The following is a 20,684-nucleotide window of genomic DNA, read 5'->3' on the forward strand; positions in this document are numbered from 1 at the left end:
ATTTTTTTGCCCCAGCTTCCCTTCTGGAAACTTCTCTGTTTTGAGTGTGTCTAGTGGCTCCCGGGGTAAGGGCAAGCCTCCTCCCTGAGGACAAACAAGTAACACGGATTCTGCCCGTTGCCCTTGCGTCTGAAAGGAGAGAGATGCAGCTTTTGATGGGGGAGGCTGAAATCCTGAGCAGCGCTCTTCGATTCCTAATCTAAACAGGTGGCAGTTGCCATGCAGCGAGTGCTGCTGCCTCTGCTTCGTGTCAGGTGGCTTGTTGTGCTCACTTCAAGTACAAGCTTAAGGTCTTGGTTCTATAGAACGACAACGTAGGCATTTTAGCACAGCCACGTAGCATCTTAGAAGTTTTGCATATGTAGGACCCTGCTAAAGAAGCAGCGTGAGCTTTTCCTCAGCCCCAGCAGTGCAGAAGGTGGGAAGATACTTCAGCTGTGCCTTGGTCACTTTGAGGCTGACCGAACTTGAGGTGGCTCTTGCAGAGTAACAGCTGTGTAAGTGCAGACAGGCAGCCGTGGAAGTGTGCGGTGTTCCGTGTTACCAGTCAGTGCCGAGTCTCCGTAAGGGTCTGCCCAGCGCTCAGTGTGATTTGCACGCATGCCCTTATAAATTCCTGACCCTATACCTGGTATTGGCACGTGATGTTGGTTTCCAAAGCTCCCGGGTCTTGGCGGCCRTTGGAAGGTATAGTGATCCGTCTTGCGTTTCAAGGGTTGTATTCCTCTTCTGCCCGCAGATCCGAACACGAGCCATTTCTGCCAAAGCGATGACCTTGGTAAGCCCGCTGCAGCTGCTTCTGTTTGCCTCCAAGAAAGTCCTGTCTGACGGGGAGCTCATTCTGGTGGACGACTGGTACGGCCTTGCGCGGTGCTAACGGACGTTCAGGCCTTTGGAGGAACGTGGACTGAGGGGAAATGGCTGCTAACGCAGACACAAGTGTCTGTARAACAGGGACCCTAGAGCAAGCCACGCAGGACAGATCACTGGGAGGGCATTACCTTTGTTTTGTGCGAGGAAGGGAGGGTTTATTTTGTCAGCGCTGTTTTGTATAGATTGTCTACTTAAATTAAAAACATGGCACCAGGAAATTTCCATGAAAACTTTCTTTCCCCCCCCCCTTCAACTGGAACCTGAATAAGTGGTAGTACTCATTTTGGACATCCCCTTCAGAGAGAGGCTAAGGGAACCTTGTTTCTAAGTCTCACAAATGCAGCTCGAGGAGAGAAATGGCCTTGACAAAGTACCATCTGGATTACACTTTTTTCCAGTCAGTACAGTGAAGGTGAATAATTGCTTAAGAAGTATTTGTGAGGCTGCCCTATAGCCTTCAAAAGCTTGGGGCATTTTGGATTTCTTTGYATTTTTGTACAAATGCTCCAAAAAATAGCCTGCGTTTTCAGGCCAAGGGTTATGTTTTGGTATTACTTGAGTGTTCCATATCTAAAGACTGAAATTAAACAGAAGGACAGTAGGTGTTTCAACAATGTTAAGTTTTAGAGACCTGACAAATTTGTCTCCTGAATTTTATTTCCCCTCATTAGCAGATTTGAGTTTCAGAGATGAGAATGTGGATTTTTGGCTCAGTGTATGCAGTGCTCCATGAAAAACTACTTGATGGAAACTATTTTCAAACAATTTATTTCTTGGAAGCGGTGATACAGCTAACGTAACTCTCTTTCCRCTCTAGGATCAAACTGAAGATGTCCCATACTGTAGCTGCCTGCATCACTGCTTTGCGTGCTGCAATGGAGGCTCTTGTTGTGGAAGTAACTAAAGATCTCGAGATGATTAGGCAGCTGGACCCAGTAAACGAGCGAATGTTGAATGTGATCCGTCAGGTCTCTAGGCCTTCAGCCGCAGGCATCAACCTYATAGCCGCCAGCACCAGGTGAGCTCAGCTCTGTTCGCGTGTGCAGCTGGAGCTCCAGGGAGGGGCCTGTGCTGCGTCCCTGGGGGAGCGCCGAGAGCCCCAACAGAGGAGCTCTGCACGTGCAGCCCCTGCTCGCCCYGGGCGGGGGCTGCGGCAGCCCAGAGCTCAGGGTGCCAGGAGACCTGCCTGGTATGGCCAGGGCCTTTGGACTCCTGCTGCAGAAGACCGTAGCTTGAGCATATGTAGAACTGTCACGTGCAGAGGCTGATGCAGACGAATCACCGTCTGTTTCCACAGGAAGGGCGCGAGGCGCTCCYTAATGAAAGGGCTGCTTCCTGACACGTTTCACCGCTCGTTCCAAAACACGGTGACTTTCAAAGAAAAGATGATCCGAATTTATTCTGGGCAAGCCTAGTCATTTCTGACCCTGGGAACGAAAGTAAATATTTGGCTACTCTGTTTTCCTCTTGCTCCCCTCCGTAGCCCTTTATAGGCTTATTTTCATGTTTTATTTCTGAAGCAAAGGAAAATGAACACATCCAGCTTAGATATGTACTTCACTGGATCGCTGCTCATATAGGTAGGAACTGGGCTTCCTGCTCTTGTGTGTGAGCTGGACCGAGGGGAAAACTTGCTGTCTTGGATGTGGACCTGTCTGAGAGGATCTGCTCAGGTGGCACTTCAGGCTCTTCCTGGCTGTTTTTTAATGAAGTGAAAGGGAGCAAGAGTGCAAGCTTTAAGTGAATTGCTTAAACAGAAAACCAGGGCGTATTAACTGAGCCTTCTGCAAATTCATTATTCCCGGGATTTTAAAAAGGAATGGAATCTGTTAAATCGTGTCAAATATACAGTGCCTCTCTTCCAGGTTTGGAGATGGTCCTCGGCCCCCGAAAATGGCTCGCTACAACAGTGGAGGCGGCTGGAGAGGTTACCAGCGCGGCTCTGGCTACAGAGGCGGAGGGTACGGTGGCTACGGCTCCTACCGCGGGGGCGCGGTGGGAGGTTGTGGCGGCGGAGGGGGGTATAGAGGAGGGGGGTATCGAGGAACAGGCGGAGGGTACAGAGGGGGCTATGGGGACACGCGGAGGGGTGGGTGGTAGTGTGGAAGTTCAGTGAAGTCYTCCCGCTCCACCAAAGCGCAGGTGTCTCATTTCCTTTCTTGCTGTCACCAGTCTGTTTGCTGTTTCAGTTGCTTAGAACTAGTACAGCTCTGTAAAAATACTGTCCCCTTGTTAGAAAACTCACCACAACTTGTATTATTTTGTTCTTAATAAAATGTTTGGTTTTCAAGATCTATATGCTGTATTTGCATCTGGGTTATACAGAGTATAAAATGTTTTTGGATTTAGATTTAAAAATTTTAAACTCATCTATTCTAAGAGTAGGTTTAGCTGTAGGCAGCAGGAGGCATTCTGAAGAAACCTCTTCATACTCTAAACCCATTCTCTGGCAAACAAATTTCAAACTACAGAATGTGAACTCAGTGGGGATTTTTCTTTTTTTTTGTTATTCCCTAATAAACTGTGCGAGTAGGTGTTGCTGTGATAGTTGCTGTTTATGGCAGGCAGCTTTTGGTTCCTTCACAGCCAGCCACTGGCCTCRTGCTTGCTGTGTAACACTGGCACAGCGGCTGTAAGAGCTAGAGCTTCCTCTGATAGAGGTAATGCAGGAACCAGGACTATCTTTTTCCAAGACTGAGGCGATGCAGCTAACGTCTGCAGAATCTGAAGTGACCTCCAAGGCAGAAACACGGTGTTCATTTACATTGCTACTCCAAAATAATCACATTTCATTCTTCCAAATATACATGTGAAAGAGAACCAAACCGGACTGAAAGACCAAAGTGGACTGGCTCCTTTGCCATTGGCTAGCACGGCCGCTGCAACAGCTGTGCTGGCCTGGCACAGCAGCAGGAAGCTCCTGCCTCCGCGCACAGGCTTTGTGTTACAAGGCCCAGCACCACAAGAACGCAGTAAGGTGGCTGTGGCTGCCGCTTGAACAAAACCCGAACCATTTAACCGGTACGTTACCCAGCCTGCTGAGGTTAAACCAAACAATGCTCCCGCTAATCCAGCTTATCCCACTGTAGTCAACAGGGTCAAATGAGCTCCACTTACCGGGGGAGGAGGGAGCTTTAGTGTCTGAGTAAAGTTTAAAGCATGTCCAAAGAGTTCTTAAAAAAAACTAAGTAAATGTGAAACACWGTTTCTTTAATCGAAATTGTTAACACTAAGTACCACTTGACCCTTAGATGTCTAGCTATGAATTACAGAGATATCTTTGATGTCATCAAGTGTATTAGTATTCATCTCCAAACGCAGATCTTGGATTAATTTGGAGAGTGCATCTTCTTCTGCATCGCCTGATGCAGTRAATTCCACAATCCCTCCTGCTGATRTAGGTGTGTCTGTAGGCTGAAGAATGGTGACTCCATGGCCACTGTTACTAAAAATGTGATTATTTTTCATCTTCAGTTTGGGGACAGGAACAACCTGTTAGGGAATCAAAAGGCATGGACATTGGAAGATACATTGCGGTATTAGCCCTGTTCTCTTTCTGTATCTATTTATTGCATCCAGGCAACACTTGCTTTGTCCCTCAAACTTCATCTTAGCCCAGTTACCTCACTAATGCAAAGCTGGAACCATGTGATGTCCAGTGGTTTTAAAGAGAATACATTTAGTAATTTAAATATTGGCCTACAATTCTTAAATGTGATCTAACATCTGTTAAAGCTTTCCAATTTCACGTTCTAGTTGTTGCTAGCCTTCTAGAGAAGGCTGCATTTCAATAGGAAGTAGGAGATAGGTGCAGTGTGAGCACAGAAGAGAACCAAGCTTAAGGGAGGGCCCTGAAGCAACCGGCTATTTTATACAAGGGCAATAGAGGAGTTCTTCCACAGCTTGGCAAAAAAGTAAAGATTAATTTATACTGAGGAATTGTGCGGATACAGCATATTCAGTGGTACCTTGAAAACGTTTCTTAGAGTGCCCCTCTGGTGCTGACGGGCAGAACAGCCCATTTCCTGACTGCATGGAAGCTCAGTGCCAAGCTGTTTGGCACTGCCAGAAGTTCCTCAATCTTGACTTGTGCAGGAACACAATTCAGGGTACTGGGAAGAAATCCAATGTACCCTAGTGGGTCGGTCTCCCTGTTRGACAGCAGCTCAGGTTTATGTCCCGCTACTCCCATTAAGGTTTTGTTCTGAGCAGGCCTTTGTGTGTAGTAGGGCCCTTTGCTGCAGTTTGCTTTCAACTACGTAACTATCGTTTGCTTTTCCCTGCTTCTAACTATTAAGTTTCAGGAGGCAGAATAAGATACCAGGGATTTTCAAGTACATGTGCAATGTTCTATGATACTGGCTGAAAACAGTTTTACTGGGGTATGTGAACATTAAATTCTAGCTAAAGAAATACCATTTTTAGAGTAAACTCCATGTTTCTCAGGTCAGCTTACAAAAATGATTCTGAATTTTAACTGTAAAGCTATTATATCTACTATTACTAGAAAAAGACCATAAATTGTTACCTTAATATTAATGCCACCCAGGCTGTGATGCGAGGTCTCACTAGTTCTGCTATTGCAGTGATGAATTTTGTTACCTTCTAAAATGGCTGTGCTCCCTGGGTACAGCTCAACACCAGCACCCTGGTCATTAAACAAAGAGATTAAATCCAATGTACTATTGTTTGTAAGGACTGTTTAAAAAATAATCTAATACTCAGATTAAGTGTAATAGCGTTCTGAAATTCTGTAGGTCATACTCCTACRTTGCAAGTTGACATTGACAAAGAATTTTTAAGGGCACAGTTCTGAGAACTGCTCAGATTGCAGGCTGTGGAGGGAAAAGCTGATATTGATTATTTAGCATCTAAAAACTACAGTTCAGGAGATATTTTAATATGTAAAACTCCAGTGCATACATAAAGTGTCAAGCATGAAAATACTGCTTAACAATATTCAGTCTGGTTTTTAATATGTAATCCATCGGGGCAAGTTAAGTGGGAAAGCAATAATCTTTGCCAACACTTCCTCTGCTAGAAATGAATACAGCAGTCTAAACAAGGATTGATGTGCTAGTGAAGAGCTTAAACAGCCTGGCTATAGAGAACTGAAAAGTAACGTGAAATGACATGTACGTTTTCACAGTAAAATCGGAGCTGGAGATGAGTTTACTTTGTCAGTAAATTGATCTGTCCTTTGTTTCAAAAAGCCAGCTCGTTGGAACATTCACATTTCTTGTGCAACGAATTTAATTATTTGAAATTAAAGAATGAAGTACCTGAGCTCCAGTAATCTCGCTATCTGTGACAGTCAGCGAAGCTCCAGTAAGCACACAGACTCCGGTTCCTTCACACCTTAGTACACAATTCGCTAAAGTCATGTGGCCAGATTCAACAACCACGATACCATCGACTGTCCCCTGCTGTACCAATGTAAGGTGCATTAGTTTTATATCTTTGGCTTTGGATACCACAAAACTATCATGAGTTGGTTCTGAAACAATCATGGTTTCTTCTGGTTTTCCGGTTCCTGATGGAAAAGGAGAAGAGTATAGCAGTATCAAAACAATTATATGAGGAATAACACTTGTCAGTTGGTTTCCTAAATTTTTATCTCGCTTGTTTTAAAACTTCCAACATAATTATTAAAAATGCTACCAACAGATAACAAATTGCAGTTAAACCAAGTACTTTAAAGCTTGATTTCGTCAACTGGACCCCATGCTTGCATGCCTAACTGTATGCACAACGCTGCATTAAATAGCAAGCACTAATGCTGTTCATGTAAAYGGTAGTTTCAAAAGCCTGACAATCAGAACACATAGCACAAGGGCATGAATACGAGTATCTCAGCACTAAAGAGAAAATACAACATGGTAACTGCTGTCTTTGAGGTAATATACAGTGGCCTGTCTCTTGTGAACAGCCTGTTGGAGTCAGTCACACAAGAAATCTGACAGTCTGCTGTTTATTGTGCTGTTCCAATAAATTTGCAGGTTACTAAGGCGAGTGCTCAGGCAGCACTTTACATAATGTAGCCTAGTATGAGAATTGAAAAAACTTCTTTAGATACCAGCAGCTTTCCACCTGTGGAGAGGAGTTCACCAGAACTACTCTGTGAACATTACCTAAGGTTTAGAAGAACGCTAAGAGGTCATTTGTAGCATCAGCATTAATGGTATCCTGCTGATCTCCAGACAACCATCTCCAAGACACTTYGCAGCTACTCCCAGCATTTTTTCTTGAAAGTCTTTTCTCATAAGCAGTATCTTTACAGAAAGAGTTTTCCTACAGAATTATTTATAAGGATTTGTTCTTGATTTGCAGAGCAGCTGTTAAAAGTGTGCACATTTTTTGAATTATTTGTTCCTGAGATTAATTGACCAAATTAGCATTGCAATTAGTTAAGTGATCTTTTTTCCTGCCTCCAAATTAAAAATGTGGTGAAGAATACTCGGGGAAACCTGTCACAGGTATGACGGCTTAACATGCGAGATCTTACCTCTCGCTGAAAAAGAGACGCAGTAAGAGTTTAAAACCTACAAAAAAAAGATGAAGAGGTGAACACTGCCAAGCTGTAACGTGTCTGCTCGCTCAGAGCACTGACAAGAGAAGGGAGCTAAAAATGGCTGCCTAAAAGCACTTTCTCAACACGATGAGAAAGAGTGCGTCTCATTCTGAACCACCTGCCATCACCTCAGGACGGGGCCCTGCTCTTTGCAGCAAGGAGGTATGTACGCTTCATAGGCGCACGCAGGCCCCAGATTCACTTACGTTTTCTACTACCTCATTCAAAAATCTCCCTTGAATGAAGAAAGTGTGTATTTACAAACACAAACAGTTTCCATTCAGGTAACTGCAACAAATCAAAGCTGGAGGACCGGGAGGAGAAAAGAAGCTTCCCCCCCCGAATTCCAGGAATGGGAAAATAGGCAAATTAAATGAAATTCTAGGCGATGCATGTCAGAGTGACACTTTGCTGCCTGTTCCGAGCCTCCTGGTGATTTTCTYCTAACACTGACAGCTCTGAAAATTTTTCAACATGACCTTGTTCTGAGCAGTACCAGAAAGCTGCACTAAAGCATCCTTGAAGCAACAGGCACTGCATAAATAACCACAGCAGCGGCTTTGCRTGAGGCACTGGTATTTCCAGGTCACACCTAGGTAGGCTGGTTCCAGAAGGATGCAGAAGTCATGTAGTAAGAAGAAACAGATCCTGCCTTAGCATTTGCTGTCTCAGGCAGTTACTGGCCTCAGTGAAGACCAGGCACTGAAAGAGCACGTGTGTTTTGAGTGTGTATGTGCGTGTGTGTGTACATGCATGGGCGGGGGGAATTAAATGACTAAGATGCAGGAAGTGGCTTAAGTTCATCTGTACCATTGCTGGGAGCTTTGTCGTACCAGTTAGTACAAACCATCCTGTCACAGAATGGCCAGCTTTAACAAGTAATTCGGTATACACTAGCACCTGGCGGTACGCACATTAAGAAAAACCACACCAGAACTGAAGCAGCATTTTTGCAGCATTTTTTCATGATACTAAAAGGCAGGAAAAGATTGATAAAGTTTAAAATAAACTCAGAACCTGATGCCGTACTTTGCAAGATGCCAAATCATGACATGATACAGGCCTCAGCCTGAAAAAGGAAATGTATGCAAGTGAATGTATGTTTTTAAATAACCCGTGCAYGCAGGCTTTATATTTTTAAGGTGTGATTTAGTGATCATGACTGGAAAGTGTGTTAGTGCTCATTTCCAATTAAGCCTATCGTTAGAGTGAGTTCAATGTAGTGTCGACACTGACATTCTTATTAGAAACAAACAAAACCACTCTTCTCAAGAGACATCAAGGACAACACCCTGCCTATTTTTGAGGTGCTGTTATTTGCATTTAACTTACAGTGCCTGAAAAAAAAACAACCCTCCACTCCTGCCATGAAGAACAGAWACAATGCATGCAAATTTTGTGTGTCCACCTGTCAATGGGGATGAGGAGGACCTATCCTTTATAAGATTACTAGTTCGTTAGCTATTAAAGTTCTAATGAACTGATTATTTCACTGAATTCCTGTTTTATTGTATTCAAGTTGCGCRGTATTTTTCTTCTGGTAGTAACTAACAAATTATACCTTGCTATTTATTTTCACATTGGAAGGCTTTAATCCAGTTAAAAGCTCCAGTAAGCATATTTTTCCCTGACATTTTGCTGAGAGTCACTAATCTGAACAGCTTTAGAGCTACAGTTCATAAAGACAGAGGTAAGTTAAGAAGAACACAATACCAACCTCTAATAATAATGTCTTCAGTTAACATGGATAAGTTTACGGCCTTATATTCTCCTGGGAAAACAACCACGGTGTCTCCACTGTAGCAGCTTTCTAAAGCCACRTTCAGATTCTCATGATGCTGAAGTGGAGTGTCCACAGAAAAATCCTTAACCTGTACAGGAAAGAGAGCCACTTCCTAGATTTGAGCAAATTTAAAACAAAACAAAACAAAATCACATCTCCTGTGTCAACTTTGTTTAGCACAGTTTTTCTGACTCATCTACAGTTTGAATAAGGAGAAAGTTCCCCTTACCATTTCAGCTGTCATCGTTTTAGCGACGGTATGAGTTACGGTTTTCCCATCAGCTCTGTACCCCTTCCTGCGCCTCAGTATCCTTGGGGTCAAAGGTCCATGGGCTCTGAAATTTAGAAGAAATCTATGTACTACAGTTAAATGTTAAGCAAAACATTTCCGATGCTTGCGAACAATGACTTAAATTTATGCTCTGTTACTGCATTGAACAGCTGTGTGCATTTAAGTACAATATCCTCAATGACAGAGAAACCAGGAATATTCAGCTTCACAAAAACTCACAGCATTGAGGATTAAAAAAAAAAAAAAAGTTCAAAAGCACCATCTTCAGTATTTCCATTTGGTTTAGGCCAGAATCATTTAGCACTCAAAACCACCATGTGACACATCCAAATCCTCAATAAACTTTAGATTAGTTAAGTGCTAACGTTCTGGGCTTTAACTCGCATTTGAAAAAAAATGCTGAATTCTAAACAGTGCTGTTTATTCTCATGTACCTACAGACTAATACAGACAGGGCCAAAACTACTTTGATGATGTTTAAGCGCCATCTAACTTAAAGCAACATTTCAGGCTTCTTTGCAAAATCTATTTACTATGCCAAGATGACTGTTCATTAATGCCTTTCAAGACACTGATAATCTGTCACTGGGTTACTCTCCCTTCTCTCCCTTTCAGAACTTGCAACCAGATCAGTCTTTCCCAAGTTGCGGCATACTTTGCACTCCAGATAGCAGCTGTGAAATCAAATAACCTTTTATCTTTCCATCACATCTAGCAGCAGGCCACTGCACAGCTGTTCCACTGCCAAGAGGTACTGTCAGCCCAGTGACAGATGTGCAGTTGCTCCAACAGAAGTTACTGCAGACAAACAGGGAGGTGGATTTATGATAATTTTAATTAYATGCTTTTCACATAGGAATGCGGCTTCAATCATTGTGTGGACAAAGCTTCCAGTAAGTGGCATTCCTGAAGGTGTTTTCTACATACACTTATACTTATCCTCCACCTTTCATCCTTTCCCTTGGCAATCAATTCTGGGACTTTGTGGTGAGAAAGAATTCGAGGATTTAGTATCATCCAAACTCTTGATGTGGGAACTGTACGAGCATGACCTGCAGGATACTCTTAGAGCAGAAAACTTCTGGGAGAAATTCCCAGTGATGTAATATTTTCCAAGGCGGTGTTATAAACTTTATTTATTTATTTTTTAATCTTTCAGTGACTCAGAAATCTGGCAGTGTCTGAAGTACTAACTTTGCTAGTACAATATGAGCATCTGTGGTGGGTGGAAGGATAGAATGTGACATTAAAAGTTCTGTAACAGAAAAGTTCTTCAACAGAAGATTATCTGAAGATAAATTTAAGAAACAGGAGACAGAAAGAATCTGTAAATACTAGGTACTGATTACAGCTCAATAGTCTCAGGACAACCAAAGACCAGGGATGTAAAAGTTAGAATTAAAATAGAGTAAGTTATCTAAAAATACAAGGACACATTACGATAAAAAGCAAAAAATACTTACTCTTTATTGTACTGTGCCTGATAGCAAACAGGTCTTTTTGCCCAATAATCTTCTGTCCCACCACTCCTCTTGAGATTTAAAATATTTCTGAGTGTTTCTGGTACATAATCACTCAAGTCATAATTAAGGGATTTATATGCTACATGAGAAAAAATAATTTTCTCCCTGACTCTGACAGATTTTCTATGTAATTCTAGACAGAAGATTTAATCCAGTTTCACATATTAATTGTACACCCTTTATATTCTGTATGTTATGTTTAAGGCATTTGCAAATTAGCCCATGGATATGCAGGCAACGAAAACTACAATTTCAAAGTAGTTACAAATTGCTAAATAACCTGGAAAACAAGCTCCAGGCTTCTCAAGCATAAAACCCAAAGCAATATATATATATTTTTTCCACCAAACTATTTTGACCTTAATTATTACTTCTAAAATGGTTACAGTAGCACTCCGTTCCCTGGAAGTGTTGGAATAATTCATTCATTAATTTTCACAATAACAACATACTTTCATTAGAACACTATTATAAAAAGACCATGCTAAAATGTTATATATACTTAGTGGTGGATGGAGTATATGCATTTATTTATAGTAAGATGGATTAAATGAGCGTTTATTAATAAATCAACTGTGCATACAGTGAGTGGCACTCAGCCACTGCATTAAAAAATGAAAAGATCCAATTAAAAAATGTAACTGTTTTACAGACACCAGAACTAGTGAAATACGTTTTGCTCTGGAACTGTATTTTGAGATGTATTGAATTTCACGCCTTTAAAGTATGCAAGCTCACAATGTTTAGTTATCTGTCTATTTTCACTATTTAAACTCACAGAAACTTACCTGTGAAACTCAGCTCTTTTGAACAAATTTTACTGAAATCTGACACCAGTTTCAGTTCTATATGAAGAACAGTGGTGGATAGATGGTCCCAGGAGTTGCTTCCTTAGGAAAGAGCCTCAAAAATAGCATGTGATTATGCCTGAGCAACTGCTGCAATGCGATATGGCAGTTGCACAGGCATCCCTAGAATTGTGACATTTTTAGTTTCTAAATGATTGAGTTTGCAAACCTCGTTTGATTGCTCATACAGTGTGAATCCACACACACATACTCTCTTGAAATGTAGTATAGTTCTGAAGCTGCCAGTTAATCAGAATGCTCCAGTCCTTACTCCAACAAGAAAAGAGATGCGTGCTAGATACTTAAATTTTACTTCAGTAGCTGTATGAGAAAGGGCAGTATCATACTTTGCTTCTCTGTAATAATGCCATTAAAAATTATACAAATAAGTATGAAACTTTTAAAAAMTGTAATTTATAAATCACAGCACTTGTTAACAAAAAATAACTTTTCGAAGGTAACAAGTACCTACCACTCCTTGAAATAGATTTGGTTTGGAATTTTCAAGTAGCTGGTAATTAGAAGGGTTACCTGAGGCGTAGGTCCTCCCATATTTTCAGCAATCCACACAGCATTACTAGTTCATAGTACTTTTTCCAACACTCTACAACTTCTTCTTCTGTGGGTTCTTCTTCAATGTTACTTTGATATTGAATCAATTCCAAACGCAAAATTTTATACTTCTCCAGATGTTTTTTGAAGCGGTGACCCACTGGAGCAGGAATAGTTCCATTCTGAATATCATACCAACTTTAAAAAGTAAACAAGAGGAAGAACTCCTTACAAAGAGAACTCTGTACATTTTTTTTTTCTTTTGATAAGATACTTACAGGTTAATTCTCTCTTCTACCAGAGCTGAATATGTCTCACAGCTTTCATCAGCATCCCAGTCCCTCCAAATGAAATCATAGAAGAATCTGTAGGATATATTCATGTTACAATATGTAAAGTGGATACAGCGGCAGAATGTATTTTTTCCTGACAAACTAGTCATAACTTTCCACTGAAATACTCCCAAACCACAAAAAACAGGACTCATTATATACAACACTGCAATCTAGTTTCCTAAACTCACTTAATTCTACATCTGTTTCTCTCTTACCTACTTAAAAGTACCTAGAAAGTTTCCATGGCATGGGATTTTTTCAAATTTAATTTTTAAAATTTTCCAATTTATACACCCGTGAAAAGGGGTAAGAGTACTAAAGAAACTGTTCTTCATGGAAATGGGCATGTAGTTCATAACACATTTCCACTATATAATTTCTCAACTTCCAATACCAGGGACATCTTTGGGGTGGAGTGAAGTGTGTGTGGAAGATGCAAGGAAAGAAATACAACCCCCAAATGCTTTCCCAGTAGTTTCAAAACATTTTGCTGTGGACTTAACCCATTTGGAGAACTCCAGCTCTCCAGACAATCTCACAAAATAAGATAACAAAAGATAAATTTTGTTCCACATGAAGAGTAGACAGCTCTAGGAGGATAGTTTTCTTTTACACATTCACATGTTATACAGCACACAAAAATACAGCTAACATGAAAACAAGATCTGCTGGGCCATCTCAAAATTCTCTGTCTTCCTGCAAAAGTCCCACAAAGATGGTTTTCTCATCACAAACAACTGATGTTATACTACACTTCCATACAGGAATCTTAAACACAGAAGCAGCAGACCAAGCAGAAACTGACTTTTTTGCAAGGCTTTAACTTTAACTAAAAGACTCCTCATAGCAGGAGAAAGGGAAGAGGAAGAAAAAGAGAAGAAAAAGAAGAAAGACATTTCCAAGATCTTTTGTCTTCAAAAGAATGCCTTAGAGAAATATAATGCATCTGATTTAAAGCAATAACAGCATTCAGTAAGGCTCTGCAATCATGAAATTACCTAGTGAAAAATACTGGACAGGACACAATCCCATTCTTGACTAGCTGAGCCATTATAAGGAGGGGAAGAACATAATGGAACTGTTTTGTGGCTGATAAATGCCTATGCTGATCCTTCGGGGGGGGGGGGGTTTAAAAAAAAAGGTGGCAATTCTAAAATAGTTTTCCTAATATGGAATATTTCCTAATACGGAATACTGCAAATAATGTACAAGTGAGATAAAATTCTGGCTTGACTATCATTTATGGTGGTCGGGGAGAAGGGAACAGTAGGAAACACTCGAGGACAATAAAACTTACCTGGTTTTCTGCAGAATGTTAACTGATAGCTTGCAAAATAAACAAAACTTTCTTACAAAAAGATTTTGAGATTAGGATGGTGGTAAGATGTTTCAGGTAATTGCCAAAATCCCAGACCATATGTAGATTTATGCATGAAAGGCAAAACCTTTATTGCAAGACTAAGGTTTTCAAGTGCCATAGGTCTGAGACCTATCTTATTTGAGCTAAGTCTCAAAACGGATAGAACAATCCCAAATTAATGAACTCATTTTTGCTGTTCTCTAGTTTGTAATCTGAATCTTGAAAAGAGAGGAGAGAGCTTTAAAACACCTACCCACACATATATGCACACCACACACACACAAACTATTTGGATCATTTGGGACAACTGATGCTGGGAAAACAGATGAGCAGTAGCACCGGTATTTATTGTATGGCCTTTTACAGCTGCAATAGAATTCCTTAGTGCTAATACAGACATTTAGGTTGGCTAGTGGAGCTGGCAGGCAGCTTGCATGAATAGCCAGAAACTCGGTGATACTTTTGGAATGGAATTCCGTTTAGTTCATCATTTGGGCAAGACAGCAGTCTACCACAAAAGAACAGAAAGGAGGGGAAGAAGGGGAAATAATCACACCTCTGTCTGTGCAGGCCAGTTATTCCAGTGCAGCCTAGTAAGAGTAGAGCACTTTTAATAGCCTGCCTGTGCMAATCGAAGCTGGGCTGCTCTACTACACCGATAAAGAAGAAAATGAGTAAGTGCTATGAAAAAGCAGACTGGGTTATGCCACACTGACCAAAAAGAACAGACAGAAAACAGACAGTGGTGTTCTAGCAGTAAGAGATTAGCATCCACATCCTGCACAAATAACACCCCTCCCACAACTGAGAGAAAGCAGTGAGAAATGAAGAACATCAGCTACAGCAGTATCTTGCTGAGTGACCTAGGCGAATTCAGCAGGCATACCATGAGGCAGGAAGGTGGAACAGGAAACTCTGCTGACTTGCTTCTGCTTTCACTAGTTTTTCCTGAGTAAGAAGTAGGGTATATTGGCTCCTACGTTATATGAAGACATACATGACAGAGGAGAAAGTAGGTAAGTTCCAAAATAGATGTAGTTACATGCTCAGTTTAAGCCAAAGCGTGCCCGCTGCTGCTGCTGCTGCTCCTGACTATCCTGAGAACTCTGGCCCCACTTCTCTGCTAATACTGTTTTGGTYAGTTTTCAGTTGGGGAGGATCAGCTCACTGATCTACCTCGTTATAAGGCTGCAAACTCAACAGAGCAGACACAGCAGAAGCAATGAGAATACACGGTTGGGACAAGGCAGAACTGCATGTTCAATGACAGCCTCAGACWGGCTTAAACGGATCGTTAAACTTCATGGCAAGGTTCCTTTGATGTATAATCTGGTTCAGATCTGCTATGTTTAATATTAATCATTTCTGTGATATTTTCTGGAATGGATGCTTTTATGAAGTGACACTGATTTCCTATGTACTCTAAAATAATTTCAGTCCTACTTGGTGGCATCAAATAAAAAAGTAGAAGAAAACRCAGCAGAAGAAGTGCCCGTGAAAGAGGTCATTCCAAAACTTCCAACTTTTTCAACCAATGCTAGGTGCTGGCATTTGAGAGGCAGTCAACCTTGTGAGAATTTCTAATGTGATGGTACTTAATTGTGAAGCAGCATGGTACTGTGAAGCATAGCTGCTACAAAAGTCTGCTTCAGAAGGGGCTCCTYCTTTCGTAGGAGCTTCTGTGTTCGCAAGCTTACAGTGGTAGCAGATCACAAAGCATCTGGCACCCACAGTAAGAAATGTACAGAAGTCAAATGAGCAACACAGCATGTTCTTGTTTTATGCAAGTTAGGACAAATTATGCATAAATATATTTCTCTGCATATGCAAATGACTGCTAAAAAAGTATTGCCATCATCAACAATCAGTGGAAAAATCAGAGCTAAATTCTAGCTGTAATATCTGTTTGTTCCCACCTCTCAGAGGATCATCAGAGTAACAAGAAATACTTTAACAGAAATAAAACATATTGTTGAAATGAATGTTACCATTCTCTGTTGGGAGTCACATATTCACTGAGTTTATCTAATTTCCTGCTTATATGGCCCTAACCATTACTGCAAGCACCTAATCTGCATTTAGCACTCTCTGCAGTTTTTCAGGTAGCTAATATTACACAAAATGAAAAAAAAAAAAAAAAACCCACAAAGTCAAACCACTATGAGAAAAGTCTTCTTCGTAATTACAGACTGTTGTTTTGTAATCTTTATTTGAAGGGTAAACGAGGCACCAAAAATGAAGCAAAACAAATCAGCAGATAAATGAGAAAACATTTTCATGTTTTCAAATTCAAAGAGCTGAGATTATGATTTCCTTTTTTATTCCCTAACTCAGGACAGAGCCAAAAGCTAAATTTTTCAGAACTTGGAATAAGAGTTTCATCTTTTAATCTTCTAGACTGTTTGCTTTATGAATTTTTTAAACAAAGCAATCTTAAAATCCCCCCCCTCAAATCTTTGAGAAGAACATAGATTTCTAATCCAAAAAATCATTGTCTTAGAAGTGTCACTTTAAAGTAACACTGGGAGCAAAGTCAACTTTGCAATTCCCTTTTTCTCAAGTGGTTCTCAGTCATCAGAATCCATACCAATATTGCTTAGCTGACACTTCTAATCAAAAAAAAAAAAAAAAAGTCTGTCTTGAGAGTTGATGTGACATAGCCTCAAAAAGCCATGCATTTATAGCAATAAAGGAACAATCTTGAATTAAAAGGAAAAAGATAGGGGGAGCTGCTTGAGTGAGGAGACTAAATACTAGAGATTTATGTAGAGCCAAGGATGTGGGAATGAATGTTTGACACTTCTAGGCTAAGTCAATCAGTGAAATAAATTTCCTAGACATGTGACATGGATTTTCTCAAAATACATTTTCAGTCTTACCACATCTCAGATTCAAGTTTTCTTTGTGATTCCTCTTACACTATTACCAAAACAAAGTAACCTTTCCAGTATTTTTGCTATGGATACAGCTCTTCAGTTAATGTTTCACCAGCTGTGAATGGTAAAATAGTGCAAAATATGCTAAATACCTCACAACTTCCAAAGCCTGAGCAATTTCAAAGACAGCATTGTCCTGTCCCTCTACAGGGTAGACTTCCAGCAAAGGTACACAATGGTCCAATTCCTCCAAAATATTATCAACCAATTCTCTTGGTATATTTGCAATATTAGAAGAAAACGGTTCAACAACAGATACAGAGGCTTTGAGCTGAGATGATGAATTCTGAGGCAGTTTCCAAGTAACCTAAATTAGACAAAAGGCTGCATATGTCAGTATCTCTTTACATTAGTATCATCATGTACATGAATGATAGAAATAAGGGTATTTGTATGGTCTTGCAATTCTACTTTTTTTTGCATAATTCCTGAAAGTTTCACATTAAAAAATGGTCTACAATATTAAACTAAAAGTCAGTATTTGTGTGAATAGCGTCTTATCTTCTTGTCATTCTTTCCCAGCAGAATATGTATGAGTCACTAGCAGGCTAGGTACAGCATACATTAAAAATAATGGTTACATCAGGTAGCTATAGTAACCAATGTCTACAAGTAGGCAACAAAAGCCTATTTAAGCTGTCCTAAACCCTAGTTTCTGAATTTATATTTTAAAGGATAGTTATTTTACCCAATGCGTGTGACTCATTTATTCAAAGTTGCCTAAACAATGAAAGTAGCTTATTTAGCTTTTCCACACTAAATAACTTGGTCTTAGTTGCTTCCAACTTTGATGAAGCTTCATTTTCAGACTGAAACTTTCCAGGTCCAGTCTCTATGAAGGTGATCTTCAAAAAGTGTAGTAAAGCCAGAGCTATACAACTGATTTTATAGAAAGCCACCTGTAAAGAAGACTTAAGAGTCACTGTAGATAAGTGAACAAAAAGAGTTGAACATATGGTGACTGCAAAGACACAATATGTATAAAAACGTTCCTAATACTTCTGCATACAGTAATGCAAAGCTTACTTCTAAAATACCTCTAATTCTCATGTCGATCATTTTTATACTGTTAAAAAATTGGAGAACGTTCAGTGAGAYCACAAAATATTCAAGGCCAAAATACATTTGCTGAAAAGACTTCAGCCAATTTARCTTATCTAAGAGAAGACTGAGAACTTGATCTTGAGCTGAAAGTATTTACATAATAAAAGTCTTAGAAGAGAAGGTTAGTTTTCTTTCTAAGGAAAAAAAAATCTACTTTAATCACAACACACTCTGCTTAGTAATGCTCATTCTATCCCATGGAAAGATAACTTTCTTCACTGCAAGAGTCCCTGGGTGAAATTCTGTTATATTAAATACTCTACATAGGTCATTAGCCTACTGTTTCAAAAATTACTTTACATGAATCATCAAGTGTATCAGAGCTCAAGATAAGAGGCAGCAAGAAAAATTACCTCGACAAGTATTGCAACAGACGGTGTAATTAAATCTTCAGAATTGACAAAGAARAGCTCTGGATTAGCCTTCCAGATTCCAAGCCAGTTGTTTTCTTTCATCTTCAGTTTTTCCAAAAGGTATTTGCTCATTGCATCACCGGCATCCTCTGCCTATTTTAAGAATTAAGGATGAAAGATCTACATTACCTCTGCATTAACTAAGAAAAGTTAATATACAAAGTAAAAAAAAAAAAAAAAAAAANAAAAAAAAAAAAAAAAAAAAAAGTATCCATGTGATCTGTAATGTCACATTAATGTAAAATGGGAAACTGTTGCAGTGTTTACTTCTCCTGGAATCATACCTAAATTATATCTCATAATAGTAATACGGTCATTTCTGTGGCTTAGAGTATCCAGTTAGTCCCCTAGCTGCCTTCTTAGACTACCTATTAGCTGGTCTGCTTTTATATATATATATACACATATACATATATATATGTGTGTGTGTGTATAGACACATACATAAATGTATGATATATATATAATATATATTTAAAAGATATAGATAAGATATATGATATATATAAATATATATATAAAGATACATATAAAGATACGTAAGATAGACAGATATATATCTTCTTTTGATCTGTTGTTTTGTTAACCAGATGTTTTCTCACTGTTTCAAGAGCAGGTTCCTCCTCTTGACCTGACTGCTCCAGAGCTGAACATTCCTAACAAGCATGCTCATGTATTTTTGTGCCATTCCTACTAATTAATTCTTCAAAACAGCCATTTATGGAACATTTCAAACTCCACAAGCTCCAGGAAATGTGAGAAAGTACAGGAAGTTATGATGTAAAAATACAGAAACGGTAACATACTTGGAATAATGATTATGACACTATGCAGTGCTGTAAGTATGTTCTAATTCAGATTGGCACAACAGCAAAATAGACTGCTGGCTACCTGTCCATGTTGGTAAGAGTGGAAATCTCTCTGCTTGGTTCAGAACAGTGGGAATATCTTTGAAACAGCCTATTAGCTCATTTTCCTTTTCCTCCTTAGGTGCTGTATTTTCTTGTTCTAGGATATACCTCTTTCACCTCTGAACTAGCTGAGTCCTGCTGCCCTTGCTTGCTTGTGGCCCCAGCACGGGGTCCCCGCGCTCATTTTGTGTCGAGCGCTTCGGATCAGCCCCATGCAGGATCCTGTGTTCTAAATGCATTTCCCTGATGTGGAAACATTAATCGGTACTACTGAAAGCAACGCTTTGAAAAAAGATACTGTATAGGTTATGAAGATTATCCAAGAATCTCATTCCAGAATAAATCCCAAGGAAGGGAAACAATTAATTTCTCCAAATAGAGCAGCTGGAAAAGAGCATTTAACTCCACCCCCAGGTTCTAAGCAGGGCCACACAACTGTCAGCCAAGACAGCAGTTTCTTTAGAACCGCAGGTGCCTTCTAGTGTGCCAAACGCTGCCCAAGCACTGTTACTCAAGCCCCTGGGAAGCAGTGTGGCTGACTGCTGCAGAGCTGGACCCAACAGTCCCCCTCTCCGCGGCATTTGCCATCACCTGCACGCATACAGAGGGGCTCTCCCCTTTTCAGAGCGAGCTGCAGATGTGACTCCCGGTGAGGAAAGTGTAATTAGGGATACACGGTCATTTCTGACACATGGCACTTTTCAAAACAGCAGACAATTTATTGCGGCAGACAGCGAACATAAGCATCTTGCGCTGACTCTGAGCCACAGCTAATGACCCGTTCCTGTGCAACTTATAAACCACCCTGAAGGCTGTTATTTAATGTGCTAGTGTCCCGTCTCATTCCTCTTTCCCCCTTCACCCCTTTGCTCACCTTTCAGCTCTCACTGGCCCTTACTCACCCTTCCTTCCCCTCAGCCTCCTCCCGGCCCCACCGTGCTGCGAGGCTCGCCCAGCCCAGGGGARGGCCCTGCGCCGGGAGGGGCGGAGGGGGAGCGCGGCCCCCGCGGCGCCGCTCACCTTGCAGCCCCGCAGCAGCGCGTCGCAGTAGAGCGCCACCACGTCGCCCCTGGCCATGGCGCTCAGGTGGGACGGGTACTGCCGCGGCAGCGGGGCGGCTTCCCCGGGCTCCTCGCTCACGCTGGGAAGCGGCGGCGGCGGCCAGCGCAGCCGCGCCTCACGG

General features: G+C 40.8%; 2 protein-coding genes across 3 annotated transcripts in view; one reads left to right on the plus strand and one right to left on the minus strand.

Annotated features, from left to right (window-relative positions):
- DHX9 (DExH-box helicase 9) overlaps positions 1 to 3,163 on the plus strand; it is a 28,658-nt gene extending 25,495 nt beyond the window's left edge. Inside the window, exons 25-27 of one of the 2 annotated variants that reach the window (XM_085299664.1) lie at positions 740 to 855; positions 1,691 to 1,891; positions 2,739 to 3,163. In XM_085299664.1, coding sequence (XP_085155790.1) covers positions 740 to 855; positions 1,691 to 1,891; positions 2,739 to 2,973 — 552 coding nt within the window. In that variant the 3' untranslated portion in view covers positions 2,974 to 3,163. The other variant, XM_085299665.1, reaches the window with a different exon arrangement.
- Positions 3,164 to 4,115: 952 nt separating this feature from the next.
- Positions 4,116 to 20,593, minus strand: SHCBP1L (SHC binding and spindle associated 1 like). The gene is made up of 10 exons (XM_085299601.1): positions 20,522 to 20,593; positions 18,531 to 18,683; positions 17,166 to 17,380; positions 12,721 to 12,807; positions 12,422 to 12,640; positions 9,457 to 9,562; positions 9,162 to 9,315; positions 6,156 to 6,406; positions 5,402 to 5,521; positions 4,116 to 4,365 (listed from the first exon to the last, which is right to left on the minus strand). The coding sequence occupies exons 1-10, from the start codon at positions 20,576 to 20,578 to the stop codon at positions 4,129 to 4,131; spliced, it is 1,599 nt and encodes a 532-aa protein (XP_085155727.1). The 5' UTR covers positions 20,579 to 20,593; the 3' UTR covers positions 4,116 to 4,128.
- Between the last annotated feature and the right edge of the window lie 91 nt (positions 20,594 to 20,684).

Source organism: Rhea americana, unplaced genomic scaffold (genome assembly GCF_003343005.1).
Source record: "Rhea americana isolate MKP2758 unplaced genomic scaffold, rheAme1 scaffold_151, whole genome shotgun sequence".
Taxonomy (NCBI): Eukaryota; Metazoa; Chordata; class Aves; order Rheiformes; family Rheidae; genus Rhea; species Rhea americana.